Genomic DNA, 10,488 nt, shown 5'->3' with positions numbered 1-10,488 from the left:
CCTATATAAGAAAAAGACCCAAAAATTGGGACTGTCCCTATAAAATTGGAACATCTGGTCACCCTAAGTACGACCCTGTGTATATATTCGGGTACAGGGTCCATACGGGACATAGAGGCATGCCCACATGCGCTCTCTCATGCACACACTCAGCTGGCACGAGAAAGCCGGGTGCTACGTACCAGGAGGCACACACGGGCATGCACAGAAACACGCAGACAGAATACATCTACACTGCAAGTGCCGCGTAGGGAGGTAGCAGATGAGTGGTGACTGACACAACTCGCTCTCAGCCCCATATGTCTTTTTGTGGGTGAGCTTTCTTATTTATGTTGTGCTAAAGAAGTGTTTGGGAAATCCTGCACAGAGTTCCAGGCTTAGACTTTAGTACCTCCAGTGGTTCCCCTACCAGCTTTGTTTAAAAATACACTGAATCTGTTCTGTTTTGGTTTTCTTACTACATTTATCACTGATCACTTACAAACCAACCTACAAGCTTAATGCTAAAATGAGCATACGGAAACAGTCTCTCATGAGCAGAGACTGCATATGCTTAGCATCCATTGAGTAAATGCTGTGATAAGTACAATGTCCGGATGGGTGATTCGCTGTATGGATAAGCAATGGTCAAGTACTGAATTGTCGGATAAATGTGTACTGTAATCTAGCTGGGGTAACAGCAGCCCTGTAGCCGGTTAGCCGCCCCAGGCCACGCCCCCGGGAGCTAGCCGGTGCTGAAGCCCGTACTGCTGTGTCTACACTACCGCTGCTACCCCTTGCTTCAATCACACCTTCACGTGGGGATGGACATACAGGCGACACCCCCGGGCACAGCGAGAGCGGGGACCTGTACAGCTGAGTTGGTCCCTTGGCAAGAGTTCAGACGGGCAGGGCAGCGCAGGGACAGCAAGCCAAGGAGGGGGATGTGGGCAATGAGCTCCCCACCTCCCTCTTACATACTGGGCACTGGTCCCAGCTGGGCAGGGAGCACTGGGCCTGGGCACTGCCTGACCATGGGAACTTCCGCTGGACATTTCCCTCTTTGTCTCCTGCCGGCGCTGACGGGGGAGCTGGGCTGCCAGCGAGTGTAGTAGCTACCTAGGCTCTGCCACCTGCCAGCTGGAGGCCCTGGCTATGCTGCAGATGGTCTTTTGTAATGTAAGGCTTGGCTGGGCCCCAGTCTGGCTTCAGTCCAACCCCTCAGGGTCTGCAGCCCCCTCTGCCCAGGAGTGAATTTCACTGGCCAGTGACTCCAGGGAGGGCGTCTCCCTAAGGCACCGCTAGGGGCAAACTCTGGCCCATCAGACTCAGTGGGAATTGTGCCACTGGGGTCAGGGCTTCACCCTAGCAGCTGCCCCATGCTCAAGCCCCAGGACGGGGTAAGGTCTCCCATGGGAAGCTCCAGGCTGTGCAGAATATTGGTAGCCACAGTTCCAAAGCCTCCAACTTGGAGATTTGCAGTTTCACCCCACACGGTTGGCTCCCAAGAACGCTCTTTCTTTTGATCCAGCCGTGCAAGTGGGACCCCTCCACGCTCCCCAGCTGGGGCCGTTCCCGGGCCACGGGGCTGGCAGTGCAAATCTTTGCCTGCAGCGTGTTTTTAGCACCTGCGGTCACAGAGTTCCTGAAAGCGAATGTCGCATGGTATCCAATGGGGATCCCTTTTATATTCCATGGTGAGATCTGCAATTTGTGCTGTCAGCTAGTTACATTAAGTCACACGGCCTCGTTGCTGTTAGCTGATTGGACGATGTATGTAACTAGTTCATACAGCGCAAACTGTGTATTTGATTTACACACCCTGTGACTTGATCATGGTGTAACAGCCTGGGAGAAAATCCTGGGTACTAACGGGCTCATTAGTGGAGAAAGGCCGAACAAGGACGAATGGCTGGAAGTTAAAGGCAGGCAAATTCCATTAAAAATCAAGGCACGTGTCTGAGATTGAGAGTGATTGACCAGTGGAACAAACTCCCAAGAGAAGTGGTGGATTCTCCATCTTGTGATGTCTTCAGATGCCGAGCGGATGTCAAGTTACTGGGCTCAGTACAGAGGGAACTGGAATTTACTGGCCTGTGAGCTACAGGCAGTCAGGCGAGAGGATCTAACATTCCCTTGGCTTCAAAATCTGTGATCATCAGATTCATGTGACCCATCTCCACACTGAGAACGTACAGGGACGGTTCCCTCCATCGCGTCGAATAACAATTACAACCTGAGAATTCCACCATCTGCTAGCGACGAGGGGAGTCGGACTGACCCAGTCCTATGACGGTGCCTTTCCGAGTTGTGATGGGAGGGTCCATGGGCCTTTGGGGTTTCACCAAATCTGTACTTAGAAGAGAAAAAAAAAGTTTGGTTTAAGTTTTCTGTAGCCATTTTTCACTTGATCAAAACTAATTTGGAACCCACCAGTTTCCAATTCAGTGGAAGTCAGTACTGTGTAATAATAATAATGATCATTAATATCAAAGCAGCAGCAGCTAAGAGTGCAGGTTTTTCCAAAGGAAAATGGATCTTGGAACCCCAAAGGCTCATGTGCTGTTCTAAATCTAGAACCCCTGGCATTCAAATGGGCAGCTCTAGAACCCATGCTGGTGGACTGGATCTTTCTAGAGCTGCATGTTTTCCAGGATTGCATGTAGAATCCCTGCTGTTCAATGGGTAAATCCAGATGCCAGGGCGCCAGACTCCGACTGGTGTCAACGAGCATCGCGCTAGGAATGCTGAATTTACCCCAGCCAGGGACTTGGCCCCTGACTCCCAGTAGGTGGGATCTCCGATCAGTTATTTTCAATGGCTTCTAAATGTAACAAAGCAACTTCTCCGCTCCCTGGGGGCCCATTGGCCTGGAGAGAGCTCCCACGAGCAGCCATAGGGCCAAGTGGGGGACTCCTCTGGCCCCGCACTCCCGGGCTACTGGCCCAGCTATGGGACCTGTCCCTTTCCGCCTTGTATGTGTCAGTTGCTCAGCTGGGAATGGTGGGGGTGGGCAGGACTCCAGTGCAGGTGGCTGTGAAGTCGGACGGGCTGGGGTATCCGCCTGAGAGCCCTTAGCCTAAGAGGCAGCAATGCTGGTGCCTGGGGAACCAGGGGAAATGCACCGAGCCCCATTCTGAAATTCCCAGGGGAGCCACCAAGGAGGTGGGGAGTGCCTGAGCCCCCTCCAGCGGGGCAGGGCTCTCCCTGCCTTCACCCAGCCCTGAGCCAGCCGCGCAGGCCCCTCCTCGAGTTGGGGCGAAGGGGAGGATGTGGGGAGAGGAAGGGAGTGGAATCTGCACAAGCTGCTGCACGGCCCCTGGTATCTGAGCAGGCCGGTTTATCTGGACTCGCTGGCCCGTCCGCTTCCCCAGAGGGAGCAGCATTCCTCAGCTGGTGGCTCCGGCTGGAGAGAGGCCAGGTCTGAGCGCCGCACGCCCTTCCCCTGCGCGAGGCGGCGATCCGCAGAGGGGTGCGCTGTGGGCTGGCCCGTCTGAAATGCAGTCAGCGCCTTCCTCGCAGGAGCTGAGTCGCTCAGACTTGTCGGCAAGGATGCACGGTCACCTGAACTATCCAACCCGTGCTTCAGGGCGGGGGCTGATGCCAGCTCGGGGTCAGGAAGGACTGAGGGTTGTTTGCCATTCTTTATTATTTATTTATTCTTTGCCTTACCATAGCCCCAGCCATGGACCAGGCCCCAGAGTGCAGGCGCTGTATGTTATTTATTAGGTGTATTACAGTAGCACCTGGGCGCCCTAGTCACAGGCCAGGCCCACGTTGCGCTAGGTGCTGTACAAATACAGGACAGAGACTGCCCCTGCCCCGAGAGCTGACAATCTGAGTGTAAGACAAGAGGCAACAGCTGGATACAGACAGATGGGGGGAAGTCAAGGAAATTTGAACAAAGGATAAGGGGCTGAATGGCCCATTGGTCTCTTCTGAGATGGCTGCAGGGGTCTAGTATGGTTAGTGCACCAGGACTGGGCCTCAGGACTCCTGGGTTCTGTTCCCAGCTCTGGGAGGGAGGGAGGTCCTGTGGTTAGAGGAGGGGCCCAAGTAGCGTTCCCAGTTGGGTGGCTGTGTGACTACGTGGCCTTAGGGCACGTTATAGGAATGCAGCTTTGATCCGACTGGCCGGTTGGTGCATGGAGGCAACTACCCTGCCTCCAGCTGGCACTTCAGAAAATGGTAAAAAGTCCCCCACTGCCCTGGGCCTGTCCCAGACACTGATCACAACGGTCCCTTCTGGCCTTGGATGCTGCGGGATGCCAGGCTGGAGGAATCGGTGCAATGATTCCTGGATGAAGAGGGACCGTCCTGGGTCCTATGGAAACGTTTCCACCCACGCTGGGACCCACCACATAGCTGCCACGACTCAGCCCAGTGCCAGGGAACAGCGAGGACGCCCGTGTACTGTTGGTGGCAAAACAGCTGCTCAGTGGGGCGTGTTTGCATAATGTCGAGGGGCTAGTGGCGCTGGGGGGCTGAAGAGCACGGAGTGCCTCGTGGGCACAGCACAGGCATGGGTCAGGACTCCTGGGTTCTAGTCCTGACGGGCTCAGAGCAGGAATTCAGCCCTCGCAAGGGTGCTGGGAGGCAAGGCCGAGTCATCCATGTGTCACAGAAGGGGAAACCGAGGCAGCGGGGGGTGATGTGACTTACCCAAGGTCCCGGATCCAATCAGTAGCAGCTCCAGGATTAGACCCCAGGGTCCTGACTCCTAGTCTCCTGCACTATCTGTCCCGTCCGTGCCTGCCTGAGAGAGCTTTGTTCCCAGTACGGGGGAATGTCCCAGGAGATCCCCCACTGTCTCTGTGGCCAGGAAGGGGAGCTAGTGTCTGCCTTCTCCTCCCAGGGGCCTGCTACTCACAGCCACGGGCTTGTGGCAGTGCCACTTCCGTCCTGCAAGCTCCGCACCTTCTGATCCCATAGAGGCTTGGGATCCTGTTCTGTGGAGTAGGACCCCCTGGCCCAGTTTGGTCTAGCACGGGCTGAGCCCAGAGGGTCCCCATCCCCCCAGGTTGGGTAGACTGGGGGCTTGTGTGTGTGTGTGGGGGGGAAACTTGCCTGGGCTCTTCTGTGGGCAAAGAGAGAATTTCACCTTCATGGATCCTGGCACAGCCCCAGCCTGCTCTGAGTGACTGGGGGGGGATGTCTTCCCTCCCTGGGGGCCATGGGTTAACCCATCCCCTTCTTGTGCCCGCAGGGTCCCTGGCGGGGGTGCTGGAGATGGAGCGCAGCGTCACCGCAGTGCTGGGCCAGGACGTGGTGCTGCCGTGCCGCTATCGGGCGCAGGAGGGCGAGAAGGTGGTGCAGGTGACGTGGCTGAAGCAGGGCGCCGACGGGCAGAATGTGGAGGTGGCGGTGCTGAACTTGGAGTACGGGGAGCACGTCCAGGAGCCCTACGCGGGGCGGGTGCTGCGGCGGGCACCGGGGCCGCTGGAGGACGGTGCCATTGTGCTGAAGAACGCCGTGCAGGCCGATGAGGGCGCCTACGAATGCCGCCTCATCACCTTCCCCTCGGGCAACTTCCAGGACAGCATGACGCTCAGCGTGCTGGGTGAGGGTCTGGGCACGGGGTACTGGGGCTGCCTGGCTCTGCCCTACAGGTGCCTTTGGCTCTGCTGGGCTGGCTGTGGGCAGATCTGCCTTCCCCACTCCAGCCGGCTAGGCCACTGCAGAGATCGGGGGTATATGGGGGTGCCCCGGCCACAGGGATGGGAGCAGCCCTGAGCCGCAGCCTGCAGGGGACCTGAACGCTTGGTCTCCGGGCCAGGCCTGTGTCGGGGGAGAGGGACCCCGAAGGCGTGGGGGCTATACAGTGAGTGTAGGGGGAGCTGGGTATGCAGGGGTGGCCCTGGAGGGGTGGGTGGGGTGTCTGCGTGGGGCCCTTTGGGGGAGGAGCTGAGTCTGTTCAGGGCCCCCTGGAGTGCGAGTCCCTTGGGGGGCAGGAGCCAGGCCCCGAGTGGCCCCCACAAGGCAGGAGCAGGGCCTGTGCAGGGCGCCCCGAGACAGGAGTTGGGCCTGCATGGGGTTCCGTGGCGGGGGCCTAAGGTTGCCAGGTGTCCGGTTTTCGACTGGAACGCCTGGTGGAAAAGGGATCCTGGCGGCTCTGGTTGGCACCGCCGACCGGGTCGTTTAAAGTCCGATTGGCAGCGCAGCGGGGGCCCGGGGCTAAGGCAGGCTCCTTGCCTGCCGTAGCTCTGCCTGGCTTCCAGAAGCGGCTGCCAGGTCCCTCCGGCCCCTAGGCGCTGGGGCACTGGGCAGCCAGGCACTCGGAGGGTCCACGCGCTGCCCCCGCCCTGAGTACCGGCTCCACAGCTCACATTGGCTAGGAACCATGACCAATGGGAGCTGCGTGAGGGTGGTGCCTCCGGGCGCGAAGGCAGCATGCACCGCGCAGAGCCGCCTGGTCGCCCACGTGCCTAGAGGCCACAGGGACCTGGCGGCCGCTTCCTCGGAGCTGCGGTAAGCGCTGCCGGGACCTCACACCCCAAACCCCTCATTCCTGGCCCCACCCCCAGCCGGAGCCTCTCCCTCCCCGGCACCCAACCCCCTGCCCCAGCTCGGAGTCCCCTCCCACACCCCAACCCCCTCATCCCCGGCCCCACCCCAGAGCCCACACCCCCAGCTGGAGCCCTCACTCCCCTGCACCCCAACCCCCTGCCCTTGCCTGGAGCCCCCTCCTGCACCCCAAATCCCTCATCCCCAGTCCCATCCCAGAGCCTGCACCCCCAGCTGGAGCCCTCACTCCCCCGCCCCCCAAACCCCTGCCCTATCCCGGAGCCCCTTCCTGCATCCCCAAACCCCTCATCCCGGGACAGTAGCTTGGCTGTGTGGGGGCCGGTGGGGTTAGGGGGAAGTAGCCAGGCTGTGTGGGACCCCATGGGGGTGGGGGGCAGTAGGTGGGCTGCATGGGGTCCTGTGGAGGGGAGCAGTAGCTGGGCGTGCAAACACCCATGGGGGTGTGCAAATGCTGGGCTGCGTGTGGCCCTGGGGTGCGGTGGGGGAGTAGCTGGGCTGCGTGGGACCCCGTGGGGGGGCAGTAGCTGGGCTCCGTGAGGCCCGGGGAGGGGGGGGGCAGTAGCCGGGCTGCGTGGGGCCCTGGGGGTGGGGGGGCAGTAGTCGGGCTGCGTGGGGCCCTGGGGGTGGCGGGGGGGCAGTAGCCGGGCTGCATGGGACCCAAGGGGTTGGGTGTGGGCAGTAGCCGGGCTGTGTGGGACCCCGGGGTGGCGGGGGGGCAGTAGCCGGGCTGCGTGGAGCCCAGGGGGTGGGGGGTGGGCAGTAGTCGGGCTGCGTGGGAACCTGGCGGGGTGTGTGTGCAAATTCCAGACTGCGTGGGGTCCCGGGGGATGCTGCCTTTCACACCCCCGTCACCGCTCTACATTCTCCCTGCAGTGCCCCCGCTGCCATCCCTGAACCCCGGCCCCCGGCTGGAGGAAGGGCAGGGGAGGACGCTGGCCGCCTCCTGCACAGCCGAGGGCAACCCCATGCCCACCGTGACCTGGGAGACGCAGGTGCACGGCACCAACAGCACCCGCCAGTCCTTGCACCCCCGCTCGGCCTCCGTCACCAGCGAGTTCTTCCTGGTGCCCGGGCGCAGCATGAACGGCAAGACGCTCACCTGCGTCGTCAGCCACCCGGGGCTGCCGCACGAGAAGAGGATCACCCACGTGCTGAATGTCGCCTGTACGTCCCACCTCAGGGGACACAGCCCTGGGGGGCAGCCATGGGGAAGAGCAGAGACCCACAGCGAAGCTGCCTTGGGGGGCAGAGATCCCATCCAGGAGGTGCCATGGGGGTGGGGCAGAGACCCCTTGGGAAGCTGCCATGGGGGGCAGAGATCCCCTCCAGGACATGCTATGGGGGAGGGGCAGAGACCCTTAGGGGCCTGCCACGGAGGTAGTGGCCCCCTAGGGGTCTGGCATGGGGTAGGACGAAGACCCCCTGGGGGTTGTCATGGGGGGCAGAGACCCACTGGGGGGTGCTATGGAGCAGGGGGAGGAGCAGAGACACCCAAGGGGAGCTGCCATCCGAGTGGGAGGGCATATACCCTGGGGTGGGGGGCTGAAGGGGAACCCCAGATCACATGGGGCCCCAGGGGGTTAGTTGAGGGGCTTGGGGTGGGACACGTTTGCACAGACCAAGGTGGGCGTGGGGTCAGCAATGGGAAGGGCCCAGGCAGGGGGGTGAAGGGAGGGCCCAGGTGGGCGTTTCTCTCTCTCCCCTCTCACGGTTGTTGCCCTCCCCCTGCCCAGATCTCTCGGACGCCTCAGTGCGAGGGCACGAGGAGGAGGAGGACTGGCAGGCGGGCAAGGAGGGCGTCTCGCTGAAGTGCCTTGGCGAGGGCAACCCCCCACCCACCTACAACTGGACCCGGTAAGTGTGAGCCCACCTCTTGCGGGCACGGCTCCCCTTCCCAGCGCAGCTCCCGGGGCAGGGCTGGCCTGTGCCTCTGTCGGGGGCTGATGCTGGAGGGGGGGGGGCTCAGGTCTGAGAAGCACCCCAAAGTTTGGACTCGCCGCCCAGCCTCAGGGGATTGGCCGGACCGGGCTCTGGGTCTCATAGGGGAGTTTGCCATGGTTGCAGATTCCAAGGGGGTGCCCACTCCCCACCCGCCTCCAGCCGGAATATGGGCATGAGGAGCTGGTGTGACCCACGAGAGAGCCTACTACAGCTACCAATTAGTGGAGTTACTCCTGCAGCAGCTGGTGTTTTAGTTCTGGAGGTCCCGGGTTCGAATCCCGATGACAACCAGCTCACGCTGAGGATCGGCGCTCCGAGAAGGGCTGTGTTCTGGGTCAACGTGCCGGTCGATGGCTGCCCTCCCTGGCCAAGCCATAGGCCTGGCTTCGTTCCTGGCTACCTCAAGGCCAGCGAGTTGGTGACGTAGAATCGTAGGACTGGAAGGGACCTCGAGAGGTCATCTAGTCCAGTCCCCCACACTTGTGGTAGGATTAAGCATGATCTGAGACCATCCCTGACAGGGGTTTGTCTAACATGCTCTTCACAATCTCTAGTTGGGTGGCATATTCTGCATGTCAGCCGGTCAGTCCCAGCTGAGTTGTTTGAGGTTTGCCAGGTGCTGCCTGTGCCAGCTGTGATTTCACATGGGCAAGCCTCCGGCAGCTGGGACTGCAAGGCTGCAAGCTTCCCCTGAGCAGTGCCCTCCCACTCCAGCCCACAAAATCAATTTCACCTCCGTCTTCTTCCTGCCAGCCAAGGCTGGGTGCCCATTAGCCCGGTCCCAGACCTGCGGCTGCATTCCCAACCAACAACGCTCGTGATCCCAGAGGCTGGGAATCCAGGAGGCTGGAGTGCACAGCTCCCACAGAGCCATTCAAAGGGAAGCTCTGTCCTCCATAAACACTTGAGTCATCGCCCAGCCATCTCTGTTGTCTTGGGAGCCCTTGGAGCGGCAGGGACTGGCTGGGACATGCCGTAGGTCGCTGGAGGCAGCCTGGGGCCACATGCACCCGCAGGGAGGAGAGGCAAAGGGGCAGCATGGGGGAACATGCAGCTAGTTGGCTCCCTCGGGGCTCTGGCCAGGCCCTGTGAGGAGAGGGCCTTTGACTGGGATGCCTAGAGGCTGGCAAGGAGGGCCTGTGCACAGTGCCACAGCTGCAATTAAAAGGAGGGTATGTGCCAGCTCCTGGCACCATGGGACGCTGGCCTGGGTCAGCCTCCGGGTGTTACTGCACTGGGTGTGCTACATAACCAACGGTTGGAGCTTTCTCCCCACGCTGAACCCCGAAAGCCAGGTTGTGTGGCTGCGTGCAGACGTGTTTTTGTATTTGTGCTCATGTGTCTGCCTCGTGTGTGTGTGTGTTTGTGCCCGTGTGTGTGCAAATTAGAGGGTGGGTGCATGTGTGTCTGTGTGCATTGACGCTATACATTGTGTATATGGGTTTGGAGAGATGAATTTGTGTTCGGGGGTCTGTGTGTGTGTGTGTGTGTGTGTACGTGTGCATGTGTTGGGGCATTTATGTGTGCGCGTTTGTGCAGGGGTTCGTGTTATGTGCGTATGTCCACGTGTCCCTCTGTTCACATGTGTGTGTGTCTGTGTGTTGGCATGTGGGATGGAACCGGTGGCCCGGGTCATGCCGACTCAGTCCCAGTGTGGTGACGCAAGGAGCAGCGTGGCGTTTCGGGCTGTGTCTGGGCAGGCCCCAGCACTGATCAGCCGCGCAGGAACCGTGGGAAAAGGCAGGGAGCCCTTTGATTTCAGCACCTATTGTTCACGGTGTCCCGGCTCGCCCCACCCACCACAGCCGCCCGTCCAGGCACGTCAGCCCAGGAGGCAACCGGAGGCCACGGGGCTGCAGGGAGAGCCGTGGGGCACAGGGCTGGGGGGGGCCACGAGAAGTTATCTGGGGGGCTCTCTCGTGTCCGTCCATGTGTCTTACTGTGTCTGTGTGTCTCTGTCTCTCTCTCTATTCCAGGGGCTCTCAGCCTGTCTCATAGAGCCCCCATTAGCACCTCCTTCCATTGGAAACCCCCCCCCCCCCC

At 60.6% G+C, this 10,488-nt stretch overlaps 1 protein-coding gene across 1 annotated transcript in view; it reads left to right on the top strand.

Annotated features, from left to right (window-relative positions):
• NECTIN4 (nectin cell adhesion molecule 4) overlaps positions 1-10,488 on the top strand; it is a 54,714-nt gene that overhangs the window by 24,105 nt on the left and 20,121 nt on the right. Inside the window, exons 2-4 of the mRNA XM_029913492.1 lie at positions 5,186-5,539; positions 7,378-7,668; positions 8,238-8,358. Coding sequence (XP_029769352.1) covers positions 5,186-5,539; positions 7,378-7,668; positions 8,238-8,358 — 766 coding nt within the window. The remainder of the gene's footprint in view (positions 1-5,185; positions 5,540-7,377; positions 7,669-8,237; positions 8,359-10,488) is intronic.

This window comes from Terrapene carolina, unplaced genomic scaffold (genome assembly GCF_002925995.2).
Source record: "Terrapene carolina triunguis isolate 2854851 unplaced genomic scaffold, T_m_triunguis-2.0 Scaffold675, whole genome shotgun sequence".
In the NCBI taxonomy this organism is placed as follows: Eukaryota; Metazoa; Chordata; order Testudines; family Emydidae; genus Terrapene; species Terrapene triunguis.
Note: the sequence above shows the minus strand (reverse complement) of the source record. Positions and strands in the feature narration are given on the sequence as shown.